This window comes from Harpia harpyja, chromosome 6 (assembly GCF_026419915.1).
Source record: "Harpia harpyja isolate bHarHar1 chromosome 6, bHarHar1 primary haplotype, whole genome shotgun sequence".
Classification (NCBI taxonomy): Eukaryota; Metazoa; Chordata; class Aves; order Accipitriformes; family Accipitridae; genus Harpia; species Harpia harpyja.
Window position 1 is genome coordinate 69,086,109 of NC_068945.1, and position 14,998 is coordinate 69,101,106.

Genomic DNA, 14,998 nt, shown 5'->3' on the forward strand with positions numbered 1-14,998 from the left:
GGAGATGGAGGAAGGACTGAGGTGAAGGATGGGGCTGAGGGCAGGGACGTGAACACTGAGGGGCTGAGGTGATCAGGGAAGGGGCTGAGGGAAGGTCCCAAGCAAGGCGCCAGGGGAAAGGCTGAGATGAAGGATGGGACCCAGGGCAGGGAGGTGAAGACTGAGGGGCTGAAGTGATCAGGGAAGGGGCTGAGGGGCTGAGGGAAGGTCCCAAACAGGGCGCCGGGGTAAGGCACTAAAGGGATGGAGGAAGGACTGAGGTGAAGGACGGGGCTGAGGGCAGGGACGCGAACACTGAGGGGCTGAGGTGATCAGGCAAGGGGCTGAGGGAAGGTCCCAAGCAAGGCGCCGGGGGAAAGACTGCGGCGAAGGGAGGTGAACGACGATGAGCAGCCGCTGAGCGGGACGGGGCGGGAAGGACCGCCGAAGGCCGCCGCCGGCGCGGCGCTGACCCGCGGGAAGAGGAAAGCCGCGGGCGCGGCCGCGCTCTCTTTCCGGTTCAGTTTTCACTTTCTGTTTTTTTCCCGGCTACCGCCCGCCCGCCCCTCCGGCCCCGGCCCCGGCCCCGGCCCCGGCCTCCCCGCCCGCCAGCGCCGTCCCGCCGCGGCGCCCTTTCACTTCCTGGGGCCGGCGGATGGCGGCGGCCCGCAGCGCTCCCGCCCCGTATGCCGCCCCGTATGCCGCCCTTCATCGGCTAAACCAGCCGACCCGCCCGGCCCGGTAGCGCCGCGCCCTGCCGGGGCCCCGCCGGGAGCGGAGCCTCGCTGAGGGCCGGGCGGGGGCGGCAATGCGGGCGGCTTAAGGGCCGGCGTGGCGGGAGAAGGGCGAAGAGCGAACCCCGGTCATGGGAGAGCGGCGGGACGAGGAGACCGGCGGGTCGGGCACGGGTGAGTGGGGCTCGGGGGGGGCCGGCGGGGAACGAGCGAGCCGGGTCGGGGAAGGGGGGGAGGCCGGCTCCATCCCACCCTTCGTCTAGGGAGGAGAGGCCAAGCCGGCTTTGCCCTTCTGTTTCTCCGAAGCCGGGGCTGTCCGGCCCCGCGGGGACGAGCGTGAGGGGGGGTCCCCGCTTCTGGCTGGGTGAGGGGGAGCAGGCCCCGGGTCAGGGCTGGAGGCACCTGCCCTGAGCCCCTGGAGGCCTTCGACACCCAGGAAGCAGCTTTTTTTCTGTTTAATTTTGACTGGCTCACTGGGGAGACGTTGGCTTTTCCAAGCTCCCGCTTGTCGCGGGTAGCTGACCCCAAGGTCCATGCAGCTGGGAGAGCCACAGTCCTGTTCGGTTTTGTGGCTGTACACACCTTCAGTCTGTCCTTGGGGAGCCGTGCTGGTCGGTGCAGGTGCCCTTCAGGAGCGCGGTATGGAAATAAAAACAGATCAGCTGCATGCTGCTCCCTTCCTGGGACTGGCGTGGGGAGCTGAAGGCTGGAAGGCCTCTTCACGCTCCTCATGGAGCATCTGAGCTGCCTTGCAGGGCTGGAAATTGGCCCTAGAAGAGGGGGGTGAAAAATATGTTTCTGCTCTGGTGCTGCACAGTTCTGCTCCCAGATTGTCCTCAAATAAGTTGTCCCGCAGAGGCTCAGATAAGAGCAGGGCTTGCCGAGCTGTATGTCTGCACTACTGAAGGGGGAATAATCTGGGATAGACGAAGGAAACCGGAGGGTAGACGGCACAAAAATAGTTGTAAAACACGTTCCTTACTCCATGGGAACAAATATTTTTAAAAAATGTGCAAGAAAGCCTGCCTGGCCCAGAGTAATCAGTAGCCTGGTGGTTTGGTGCTCATCGTGGATGCAGGAGATGCTGAGTGCAGCTCTGTTCTGTGGGATTCAAGTCAGAACATTAACCTCGTGGTTTTACCCCAAGTATTTGGTCAAAGTGGGTGTTTCTTAGTGCTGCTCGATAGATCCCATTACCATTACAATGCTTATAAAAGACTGGTAACGAACAGGGAGACAAACATGGGGCTCTACTGTCACTAGCTGTCCTATGGTTGAGTCTGGAAATTACTGGTCTGCACTTGAATGAATTTGTTAGATCTAGTGTTTTGTCAAGAAAATGTCTGATTTCACAGAAATTGCTGTTTTCCAATTGAAAAATCGTTTTGTCAGAGAATTCCCCATCTTCTCCAATAAGAAGAAGTGTAAGTACTCGCCTAGGACCAGAGACTGTATTACCCAGCTTGAAGCTGGTTTTACATACTAGTTTGGTCTATTTTTAGCATTCCTCTTAAACCTGGCATTTTGGGCAGTAGCAGAGCTAGCTTAAGTGTTCCCCATTCCCAGACACTCACCCCTGATAGTCCGTAACATCCGCATCCCGCCTGACTTCAGGCTGTGTTGATACAACTCTTTGTGGAGCCATGAAGCAATCCAGCTTGCTGAACCTATCTTGATTAAAAATAGCCTCCTTTATCTTCCACTGCAGTTTGCTGATTTTCTTCATTACGCAGCCCCAGCTGTGCCAGGAGGGGAAGAGAAGGAGCATTGGGGCAAGGGCTTGCATCGGTCACTGTAGCCACCCACTGAAACGCATGTGGGATTACAGCTTTGGTGGAATGGGCTGGTTTTATTACATGAAATACATATGTTGGTCACTCTGGCACCTGTCAAAGTGAGCAACTGATTATTCTTGGTTAGAATTGCTTAAAGACAAGAAAGTGAAGTGTTTATTATTTTTGGTAAATGCTATTTTTGCACAGTTTGGCTTTTGGTTTTTTTTTTTTCTGATGGTGAGACAACTACTCACTAGTTCTGATGGGGTGTTTGGAGTCAGCGTGCATGGGAATTTTAGTACTTGGCTCTGGTTCTGTTTTTATTTGAAACCCTAAGTGTGTCTTGGTAATTTCCACAGCCAAAGGGTCCATAGAGAGCATGTGGTTAGAGCTCTATTGCCTTATCAAGCAGAACAAGAGATCAGGGGAAAGAAAGTAGATGTTGAAAGGAGAACATCTGTAGTGAGAGCAAAAGTAATGCAATGAAACAAGCCTGAGGAAGGATATATCCCTGTTTGGGAGGTTTTCAGGCTTGCTCAAAGGCAAAAGGAGTAAGTAACCAGCTGTCTGGAGGAATGTAGCTGCAGGATTTCAGGCAGGGGAACTGTATGCCTGCTTTCTCCAGCCGCAAATGAGTTGGTTTTTTTTTTTTCCTTTTCCCAAATGGGGCAGCTTTTGCCTTGGGGAGGTTGTTTTTAACACGTGAACCATTCCTGTTGCTCTAACAAGGCTGCCTGTGTGTCAGAAGACCCTGGACATTGCTGTAGTGTGTGCAGTCACCTTGACGGTGCAAGGGCTTTAGATCCAGGACGTCCCCAGCATCTATTTTTCAGGGTCCTGGGAGGCAGCAGATGAACTCCAGCTCGCGTGGTGTCAGGCTGATATTTCTTGGGAGGGCTGGATGTTGCTCTGCGGGTGCTGTGTGGTTGGCTGGGTTTAACGCGTGGGTTTCAACGTACTGTCTGTGGGCTGTGTGCAAGGGATCCTTGAAACGTAACCTAACGAAGGCAAGGCTGTCATCGGTGGGTTTTTAGTTTGCTGTGCACGAGTCTACAGCTCTCCCACAATGTCAAAGCACATCAAGTCTGATTGTCTTAGGCCATCACAGCTACTGTGCTAGCATGGAGAATGACTTGACTGGGTGGTCTTGCAAAGAAAGGGTTATCTTTAGTTGTCTAAGTGCTAAAATACCTGTGCTGGTGCTAGATTTGGGAAGAGTCAATGCAGACACCTGCAGCTGAGTGAATCCACAACAGGTGGCAACCCTGTATAAGATGATAGAAGAGGGGAGCTGTGGCAGGACATGGCTTTGAGGAGCATCTGCTGAGATGAAAGGCAGCAACAACTGCTATTGCAATGAATTAAGGAGGGAAAACCTGTAATAACCACTTCCTCAATTATGTGAGCAGCTGAAGGTAACAGGAGGGAGGTTATAAAATCAAAGAAATGTTACTTGGAAGGTTTCTCTGGTGTAGGAGTCCTACTCTGAGTAGATTTTTCCCCAACATCAGAAAGGGGCATCTGTGGCTTTGGCCAGCCAAGGATGGGGGCCCCCACCTCTCTGCGACCTGTCCTAAGGCTGCATCACCCTCCAGGGGAAAAATTTCTTCCTCATGTCCAGTCTGAACCTCTCAAGGTGCAACTTGAGGTGTTGCCCCTTGTTGTTTCCATCTGCCAGTCCAGAAGAGAGGCTCCATCGTCTCTGTGACTCCCCATCAGGTAGCTGTGGGTTGCAGTTGGATTTCTCCAGCTTTCTTCCCCCAAACTAAACAAGTTCAGCTCCCTTGCTCTCTATGTAATTAGGTATTGTCTTGTTGGGGCTGCCTTCTCTGGGTAGGAATTTGGGGCACAGCTGGAAACAACCGGGTTTGCTGAAATTTCTTATGACATGGTTTTTTTTTTTACATAGTGTAGGAACATAACCTTCCCTACCTGTGAGGAAGCTAACAATGTTTTCTCCCCAGCCAACTAGATGCATTCAGATATCGCTGTGAGATTAAATCTGTGTTGGCAGAGCTCAGGTGGAGCTGTCTGTGTAAAGGTTGCCTGTCCTCTGGGCAGAGTGGTAGCTCTCCTGAGAGGGTGCCAGGGGTTCCCTGCATTGCCTAAAAGTGATCTAAATAAATAGTGTCAGTCTCTGATATTGAGATGAAAAGGATTACAAAAGCTCCTGCAGCCTGATGCAGGACTACCTGATCCCAGAGGAAATTTAAAATACAGTCCAGCACCTGGGTTTTCCAGCTTAGCAGCAATCCCCTTGCCTCACTATGGAAGAGTGTTTTAAATACATCAAACCAGAAGATTGCAAAAGATACCATCTCACACCAAACAGGGACATAACTCCTGGGTTTAAGGCCAAGGATGTTAATTTAGGAGAGGGGAGCCGCATCAGCCTGCTTACTTTTTTTTCAGCAAATGTAAGAGAGCTGTCATATCCAAAAATTCCCCCCTGCCTAGCAATTTGAATGCTTGGTTTTTCCAGGGGAAAATAGCTCCACAGTTATGAGAGCTCTCGAACCTCCATGCGAGCCAACTGCTCTCTTTCTGAGAGTATGAGGAAACATCAGCTGCAGAGAGGTGGTTTGTAATGGTCTGTTATGATGATTTACTTGCAGGAGGCCTGTAGTAGTTGCAGGATAATTGACTCAATAAGTTCCTGGTCTTGCCTGTGAAAGCACCACATAGAGTAAGAGATGCTTCCTACCACAGTCACGATAATGTGGCACTGCATATCCATCATATGATGTCAGCCTGGCTCCATGCACATTGGGGTAGGGGTAAAACCTTGTGCTGATTTAATGGGCTGTCGCAGCTGAGACCGAATATCCATCTTGGCTGGTATCCTGACTCCAGGAGTGGCTGCTTAGGGAAAGGTATGTGAAGAAAGGTACAGTGTTCTTTCTCCTGAAAACTCATGCCACTTGCGCAGGTTTGTGGCTCAGGGACTTCCTGAGGAAGAGGTGGAATCTTTGCATTTAATAGATTCATCATCCCCCCCCCCCCCCCCAAAGCTGATTTTTTTAACTCGTCTGCAGCATCCTAGGGCAAGACCTTCAGAAAATGCTGCTTGTTATTGGAGCCCTTCCTGCTTCTGCTGGACAGCCTGTGATACAACCTGTGCTGCCTTTTCCATCCCTGGTGGGAGGCCTTTTCCCCTTTCATTTGCCAACAGACTCACTCCTCTTCTCTGCAAAGGGTGCCTCCATCAGCCCAGTTTAAGCTAGAGGTCTTGTTTTGGCTGGACCATGAGCACAAGCCTGTCCTCGTAACCCATCCCATGCCCAACATCTGCCTCTGGTACATGTAATATCCCAGCTGTGTTGGCTCTGTTGTACATGGTTTAGATCAGATCCGTTACTGTGTGGCAGGTTCAGCCAGCTCTGCTTATTTGCAGCCTGACAAATACAAGGTTAGAATAGTTGTCTGTGTCTCTGAGTGGAAAAAACGGGAAGGAAAAAGGCAAGAAAGAGAAAGAACAAGATGCTGGGAAGCAGTGAAACTGTGAAAGTTGCTGATAATGGCAGGAGCAGCAGGAACAAGGCACTTGTCTGGTGTAGGAGAGTGTATTTTGAGACTGAAAGGCTTTGAAGAACCCATGCTAAAACATAAGAAAATCCCGAGAGGCTCGAATATGCCAAGGCAGATTATTTTCTGTTTCAGTGCCATGCTAACCCTGCCCTGGACCGGTGCCCGTGGGCATAGGACACCTGCTCCATGGTGGAGATAGCTCTGCCGTGCTGTGCGGGGCAGTCTCTGGGGTCTGCCTCGGGTGATCAGTTTGAAAATACACCTAATATCAGCTAGCCACGCGAGTGGTCTGTGCTACATCACCTTGCCTGATTACTCCTGGAGAGTAAATGTAAGCTTAGTTTACATCATGTCATTAACTGGAAATACTTTACAACAGTCAGAAGCATCTGCTGTAGTCAGCATCTTGTTACTTTGCAGGCATGACACGTTCCTGCTCCTAGACGTTTCTGGGAGATGGTGATTTTTGGCTTAGTTTGGCTTAATTTAGCTCAGATTTTGGCTTAAACTGAAAGAGGAAAGTGACTTCTGCGCTTCAGCAGTAATGAGCCAAGACTCATTATAAAAGTTGGGCTGTGCAGGTGTAGCAGTCATGGTCACAACCTGTGAGGGTGACCTGACCTGCAGGTGGGCGAAGAGCGTGACCATGGGGTTCTCAGGACTCTGCAATACACAAGGACATGAAAGTCTGCGTTTCTGAGAATTTCTTTATTACAGATTACTAGAAAACTACTATTAGTAAAAACAAATATGTCCATATATAAATATATGCTACAAGACACTACAAAATTACCACTAGGAAAGCAAGTATATATGTATTACAAGAGTAAAGCAAATATATGTATATTACCAGTTATTACAGAATTCCAGCTAGCAAAGCAAGTATATACTTAATGAACCTTTACCGATGGGCGCAACTATAAATACATTATGTGAGGTGTCACTGGTGCGACACTCACCAAACTTCTCCCAGGAGGGGGCCGGTCAGCGATGGAAAGTGTCACTTCAAAGATGATCCATGTCACCAAGTCCAGAGTCAGCCAGGCATTCCCAGTGAGGGTCTGGTCTGTCTGGGAGATGTCATACAGGGAAGCTCTTGCAGAGAAGCTGATTTGGGGTAGGTAGTGAGTTTCTTTTTATACCTTTTTGGTGTAGATACGTAAGTGGGCGTAGGACGTCAGTTCCCAGAATAGTTGTTGCTGACTTCTGTTTTACTGGAAGGTCGGTTTGTTACCTCAGTTTCTTTGTCCCATCAGCTGCTCTCCATCAAGGAGGTTTTGGCTGAGCTTATCAAGGATGTCTCAGGACTCCTGGAAAGAGACATCCTTCTTTGTCAGTATGTTTACCAGGTCACCTTTGTGGCTGCTCTGTCAGCAGGCTGTAGCTAAAAGAAGTTTGCAGGTGAATAGCTGGTCAAGCATGTAGTACCATGGGTTTTATAATACAGAGTTAAAAAGGACAGTTCATATAATTGTCATAATAATTACTGTGTGCTAGAAATGATTAAAAAGTAAACCTAAAGAGTGAGAGCAGCAAAATCGGGATGGGAGATTATAAAAAGAAGAGAGAAAGTGGACTTCAGCAGAGCCAAAGGACTTGGGAGGATGACCTTGAGTCTCAGCTGGCAGCACATGAACTGTTGACAGTACAGAGTAGCATGTGGTAGTGCCAGAACTGACACTGCCAGTGATGCCTGCTGTTACAGCTCATACTAACAATGGGCCCAAGCCGGGAAAACGGAGGAAATCCTGGTTGAGGAGAGGCAAGATGGAGAAGGGCTGTGGGAAGGGACCGTGCAGGAGCTGCTGTGCCGAGGACAGGTCAAAAGCCCTGTAGGTGAGCAATGTGGCTGTGTTCAGTGTGTGTTGACCATGCTGGGTTGCAAACTTTTGGAGATTTGACAGCATTCAATTGTCTGCAGCAATTCCTACTAAAATTTTAAGGTAAAAAAAAAAACAAACATGACTGGGAAGAGAAGCAAACCTTTTTCTCTGTACAAGTCTGTACAAGTAAGTGGTTTGAAAGCTGTGGGTGTTCCTCCTGGGCTGACTTTGGAAGTCTCTGCGTGGTGAGGCCATCCAGAGGTCACGTGAAAATGGATGAGCCGAAAGGGGATCCTGGTTTTGGCAAGTCTGCATCTCTTGGCCTCAGCTGGCCCTCCTGATGGGCATCCAGTACCTGCAGGAGCCCTGAATTGGAAAGGGGAGCAAAGGCGTGCAGCTCCTGGGAGGTGTATGGGCCGTGCGTGTGTGCCGGTGGGGCACGTCCACTCAGGCTGGCTTTAGTCAACGCTTTGCAGAGGACAGAACAGGGCATGTTGAGACACTTGCAGGCATGATTGGGGTGGAAAGGTCAAAGGAGCTGGCTTTAAGTCTAGAAAAGGAGGAGGAAGAATGAGGTTAGCAGCCTTCCAAGGAATGCAAGGCTCTTGGAAGATGACTTCTGCACAGCCACAACACGAGGGAAAGATCAGCCTTACTTGCAGCATTGGCAACTGATGTTAATAGCTGCAAAGGTGACTGTTTTTTCTGCCTTGCTATCAGGGTAGGAAATCACCAGGACAGGCTGTGAATCCCCTCCCCAAGGATTTCAGGGCACAGATAACACCCACTGTGGGTTCAGCTGGGCTGTGCTGGTGCAGAGCTGTGCTGCGTTTCTCCAGCTCTCCTCCAGCTGTCAGTCCTGTGATGCATCTCTGCTGTCCAGCTGACCCCATGCGAGAAGTTGGTCCCGTTCCTTGAGGATGCTGCATGGCAATAGTGGCATGTCCAAGCTGCTCAGAAGGGAATGGACACTTTCACTTTTACTTCTGGTTTGGGCACTTTCACTTTCGCCTCCTCACATCCTGCACAGAGACTGTCAAGGGCCTTCTGCTACCACAAATGAAACCTGGATGTGCTGGGGTTTTGCATGTATTTGTGTGACTGCAGACTCTTCCTCAGGGTGGGAACAGATCTGAAGGAGCCTCTTAAATCTGAAAGGGGAGTTGAGGGTCACAGCAAGCTGCTGGACTCGGTGTCATGCTCTGTGATTGTTTCATCTCATGTATTTATGTATTAATACAGCGACTTTTTTTTTTTTTTCCTTTTGGACTTTCATTTTTACACTGCAGCTGAACTTGCAGGGAGGAATAAATGTTTGAGTTCTCTCTTGCAAAATTGCTGTTTATGTTGCATTTCCAAGACCTTCCTAGGCTTTTTTTTTTTTTTAAAGCCTTTAGCTTTTACCCCTGAAAGATACTGAATATCCAATGCTTTTGCTGATTTAACACCCCGCACCCTCACTATGTGTTCTGCACCTGGAGGGGTTTTTAACCCCATAATCTCTCTTTGTCAACTCAGTGTCTCACATACTCAGTGTGGAAACACATGACAGGCTGCCAGCTTGCACGTTTAGACATGGCTTTTCTCATACTTCAAGACCCTGAACTTGTCGATAATGCAAAGTTGCAAGACGCTATCAGTAGGAGGAGCAGAATATTGCACCCTGAAAAGTGAGATGGTTTGGAGCAGTAGCTGTGAAATTAAATAGCACCAGCTGCAGTCCTGTTCTTTTGGGACATGAGCAGCTGTCGAGGGAGGTGGGCTTGTTTAGGCTGGTAGAGAAGATGCTGAGGATGGGGCTGTCGCTCCTTGGAGGATGACTCCGGACACAAGTGTTGTTGTTGTGCTCAGGCCAGGAAGCAAAAAGGGACGTTGTGTTTGGTCCAAGCCTTTGAGCAAAGCTGTGAGCTGGGATGTAATTCCCTGATCTGATTTCTGTGGAGGAGTCTGAACTCCCTGACGGCTTCATTGAGATCCACAAGGTGCAAGAGAGACAGACAAAGCAAAATGAAAGACAAGTGAGGAAAAAAGTGAGAAAACTTAACATCCCTTCTTACACTCATTAGGCTCAAAGAGAAAAAACAGTAAAAGTGAGAGTGGGAAGACCTCTTCATTTTTCATTTTTCTGTGCTTGAGAGCCAAGTTGTGTTCACCTGCTTTTTGACTACTTCTAATGATTACAGAGGCATCATCTGAAAGTGGGAGGTTTAGAAAGTGAATACAAGAGGGCACAAAAGATGTACATTCCCCAGAGCAAGGTTATGAGAGGCAAAAGTTCTTTTAAAGACTTTTTCTGTGCTCCCAATTTCCATTCCCACCTATCCTCTACATGCTTTTCTAGGAACCATTTTTAGAGCAGTCTTTATACTGTTTCCCCCCACTTTCTGCCTTGTCTGGATTTGTCTTTTGCCTGGCACAACGCAGATGCTGTCTCCCTTCCCCTGTTAAGCCCCATAGTGCAGACTGGCTGAACTGGCTTAGAGCAGTGTAGCTAAATGAGTTTAATACACACAATTTGAACTGTTATTTTTCCTATTCCTTATATTAGGTCCTTTTTTGGCCTTGAGTATTTTGAGAGAAATAACAAGATTTGTGACAGGGAGTGTTTCTGTCTTTTCTTCTTTTTAATTGAGGGGAGGAAAAGAAAAAAAACTATTAGAACTTAGCCTTTAAAATTAGGAGTCAAAACCCCAAGCAGGTTGCAGGGTTACAACAGATGCTATCTTGCTCATCACCAAAGGAATGTGGGCCTTTCTGCTTTAGAGGTTAAAATGAGAACTTATCTATTTGTCCTCAAAAATTTTGGTGAGGTTTTTCTTAGAGAGTGACCAGCATGTAAAACCTGTTCTTTGGGTGAGGTTCAGCAGTTCTACATTTCTTTCCTTGTAGATAACTATTTTCTAAAGTTTATGGGTTAGAATTAGTACACCTTTTCAATGTGTCTATGTTGAAAACTCAGCTTGGGATTTGAAATCTCATAGCTCATGAATCACCGCCAGTAATAAAGGTTTTTAAATGTGCAACAGAGACTGAGCCCAGGATTTCCTGTCTTTCGGAGTGGCTGCTTTATTTAATACTTGGATTTTAACAGTTGCAAGAGCACAAATACTGCAGGGCTTTCATTTGTTTCTGCATCCGTATTTAATTTGTCAACTGCTTTGGGACCTCTTCTTGGTGGGATGCAGTTGGGAAGTGTTTCACTCGGATGTTTTCCTTGGAGATGTGAGAGAATTTGGGCTTCGAGAAAGCTCTGCCCATTGAGGCTTTGAAGGAAGGCTTGCTCTCATGGTATTGAAAACCACATTCACTCAAGACCTGAAGATCTTTATAGAAAAACAGATAACCCTGGGAAACTGAGCATGCACTGAGATTTTCCCTGTGTGCGGACATCAACTCTCACACCCTAAAAGAGTGCGCAATGAATCTAAGTAACTTTTTAGCACAAGAGGAAACTCTGACCTGCTCAGCATAAAGTTAATTTACCACCAGGCCTTGCTTCTGGCAGTTGCTATTGATTTCTTTTTTTTTCCTGTTGCAAAGGAAGAACTTTAAGGGGTCACTGGCAAACAGGGAGCTTGTATTCCTCCTGCCAAAGGGCAGTTTAACTTGCAGACAAAGACTTGGGGGTTCCATGGCTGGAGGTGAGCGGCTGTTCCCATTGGGAGCCACAGAGCTGATCTGCTCCATGGAGATCTGGGCTTGATAACTCAGCTGCCACCCACCTCTGCTGAGGCTCCATACTCATCTGGGGATGCCCAGAGTTAATATTTGCACCTGCTTTTTGCTTTCGTCCTCCAGGTTTTCATCTGGAGTCAGAAGAGTCGAGTTCCCTTCTGCAGACAGCAGTTTCAGTGTTGCAGAGCTCCTACTTGGACTCTACATCTCAGGACGGTTTTCAGTACAGCCAAGCAATTCTGGTGGAAAACCATGTTTTTCTAAGTGAGGTAAGGCCACTGGAGGAGCAGGGTGTTGCTGGCAGCTTGGGAAAGGGTGGTGTTTCTTTGGGAGCTGCAGAGGTCTGTAAATGTTGGTTTATTGGCAGGTATTTCCTTTGCAGCACATGGCTGATCTGCCTGCCTTGTAGAGCCCCATTTGCAGTTCCTGACTGAAGGGAGCCTTTTCTTTGCTTTCTTGCACTTCTTCATTCCCAATCTGATCAGGAACAAAAGGTCCATTCAGCCAATGTTGCCAGACATTCAACAGCAGTTCCTGGAGCAGGCCTTGGGGGCGGGTTGAAATCCTGGTTTGATACCTAGCAGGAGACCTTTAATGTTATTGCATTTCTGCTGATTCACAGGGAGGCAGATTTCCATGTGGTATTTCTTTTGTCTGCCCTCACACCTGTGCAGGCACCAGTTTTAACCCCATTTGCCTTTCTCCAGCTGACTGGGACGTGTATGGAACCGCTTTTAAAATGCCTTTATCCCTACACTCCCTCCGTCATTGGTGTGGAAGACAGGCTGTCTTCTCTGGGGACTGGAGATGACCAGTCTGCTTGTTGTCATAGTTTAAATAGAGTTTAGACATTTTGGCTGCCTAAATCTGGGATAGTTACTGTGGAGCTGGATAAAACAAATGGGGAAGCAGGTATCAAGTAATTTGTTGATTTGCCTGTGCGTCTAAAGCCAAAATAAGCAAAAGCAGTGATGAGATGTTTTCTTATCATCTAGCCCTGTTTAAAAAATCCCATCCTACTACAACTTCTTTTATTAAAGCCCCAAAATATTATGGACTCAGATCCAGCTCTGTTTGCTCCCGTGATGTTCTTCCTGTCTGCACTGAGAACGTGCTCTGCTTTAATTATCAGACAAAAGAAATTGGAGTAATGTGTTATTTGGCTGTAGCCAAACCCTCTGAGCTGTAGTCGCATGATAGCACCTGCCCTCTAATCAAATAGTCTAGGCTTCCCTGGTCAGTGGAGAGAGAAAAAGAGAGGTGCCTCCAAGCCATGTCCCCTTCTGTAGGCATATTCTCCATGGCTGAGATGATCTGCCTTGTGATGGGCATAGCTGGCTTCTAAATGTGATGCTCCACCAGCCCACATGCTGCTTGGTGAAACAAGCTCCGCAGTAGCCTGTGACGCGTGGCAAGAGGGGCACGGTGGAATAAGGCTGGACTTCCCTGGGATGAGCACAGCGTGACACTGTGGGGCTGGGTGTGCCTGCTGTCCCTTGGAGGACATTGAACATGTTCTGCTGGCGACAAAGGCAGAGACAGATGGACAGACAGATGCATGGATTGGGGGCCTTGTGGTTGGAGAATGGGTGTACACGTGCCTGGGGGATGGAATCATGTGTGGGCACGTGAGCTGGTCCAGCATCACCTGGCTGCTGCCAGCTGCCCTGTACTGACCACGACTGGAGGTACTTGGGACACTGTCCTCACACTATGAACATGTTACTTGGTTCTGGCATGAACAGACTAGAACAAAGTGTTGTTGTGTCTTCTGCAGCTCAAAGCTTTTGCCCAAGCAAAGGAAGCCGCCGGGTACAGCCAGGAGGAGCTGGAGGAGACCTTTGCATTTCTCCTGTTTGATAATGAAGAAGAGGTAACCTGAAATGTTTATTTAGCTTAAGAAGTTTGATGCCAAGTGCCTGTACATGTGCTCTGTCCCACCAAAGCCCAGCAGATCTGTTGACTGAAGTGTCCTGGCTCTCTGTACCCTGGTTACCAGTAAAATTACTACTGTATAAATAGTACAGAGCAAGTTCTGAAAGCAGCTACTGGGAGGTTTTAGTGATGGATCTTATTTTGCATCTCTCTAGTCAATTACTGTTTCAGATCTGGCTGCCCCCTTTGCCCTCTGCAGGGAGATAGGAGGAGTCTCCCTTTGTCCCAGTGGACTTATGGTCAATTACCAGCAGGTGAAACCTTTCATGTACGCTTAGAAGAGACAAGCACCTTTGTGACAGGAGACAGGAGTTTGCCAGGTGGTTTTGGGCAAGTTCCCTTGGTTTTGCCAGCTAGGTGTAGAGCCTGACACAGCTATTGGGAAAGTTACTCCTGCCCATTTTTCACAAGGATGCTTTTGATTTTGTGAAAAGAGTTTGTCTACAGAAGGATGCTCAGGGAATCTAGTGGGAATTCACTTTTAATGTGATTTAGTGATGCCATGCTAAATCACAGTAGAGATGGTTTTGTTCAGGATGAGAGTGGCCTGAATGCATTTTATTTCTGTTCAGTTTGAATTGAGCTACAGCAAAATAAACCACTTTCAGTCTCAGTTTGGGTGCGGGAATTGTCTCGCTTTGTTTTGGCTGTTTGAAATTTAACACAGTCTGCGCCAAGTGACTGAGCTCCTTGTACAGACCCTAGGAAAGAGGGAGCTCTCCAGAGGACAGTTGGACCTCATTTAATGCAGGCATCTAAAATCCTTGGGCTAAACAGCTCTCTGGAGGTGCCTCTCTCTGTTGTTCAGGGGGGAAATCTAGCTGGCTGGTCCAAGCTAGACACTTGCCTTTTAGGAGGCAGAAGTTAGGTGAGATGAGTGTCCAGTGTTGCTTATAAAGGGGCTGAGTATAGTTTGACTGGTTTGCTTTTATTTCTCACCCATAATGAGTTCAGACTGCTCCTATTGTCACTCTTTGGTCAATCTACATTTGGTCTTTGCACACTTTTATGAATCTGCTTTGGACATGAATTAAATCAAAGCTGGTGAGATGCTCCCAAGGCAGTAATTGTGCCTATAGAGGAGTGAGCACAGAGTAACAAATGTCCTTTGCCTTCATGCCAGCCCCATTCCATTTATTCTTCCACAAATTCCCCGTGCAGATAAAGAAGGTGCAAAGTCCAGCCTCATGCTTGCAGTGGTTTCTGGAGATGCTGGATTTTTTCCAGATTTTTCTAAGCTTTTGCTTCCACAGAGGTTTTTGTAACAACACTTGATAAATACAAGTATTTAGTATCTGAAACAACATGTTTGCCTGTTGCAAGTATTTTGCCAACTGTTGTGCTACAGATTTCAGTAGCTGTGTCCCTTATCTTTGAAAATAGATAGTAAAAGAGGCTGTCTCTTCTTTTGAAGGCAAAAGAGGTGTGTCAGACAGGCCTCCGTGTAAACAGCAGTTCTATTTCCATACTTGGTGACCCAGCAAAAGGTAAGATTTCTATTCAGAGGACCAAGAGACCTGTTCACTTTTCTGGGGATATTGACTCCTTT

General features: G+C 48.0%; 1 protein-coding gene across 5 annotated transcripts in view; it reads left to right on the forward strand.

The window, feature by feature from the left end:
• Positions 1–526: 526 nt before the first annotated feature.
• Positions 527–14,998, forward strand: part of TASOR2 (transcription activation suppressor family member 2) — a 44,823-nt gene continuing 30,351 nt past the window's right edge. For 3 of the 5 annotated variants that reach the window (XM_052789622.1, XM_052789625.1, XM_052789623.1), the window contains exons 1-4: positions 528–887; positions 11,638–11,783; positions 13,292–13,387; positions 14,864–14,936. In XM_052789622.1, coding sequence (XP_052645582.1) covers positions 845–887; positions 11,638–11,783; positions 13,292–13,387; positions 14,864–14,936 — 358 coding nt within the window. In that variant the 5' untranslated portion in view covers positions 528–844. Of the gene's footprint in view, positions 888–11,637; positions 11,784–13,291; positions 13,388–14,863; positions 14,937–14,998 lie in introns of all 5 variants that reach the window. The other 2 variants (XM_052789621.1, XM_052789624.1) reach the window with 1 other exon arrangement.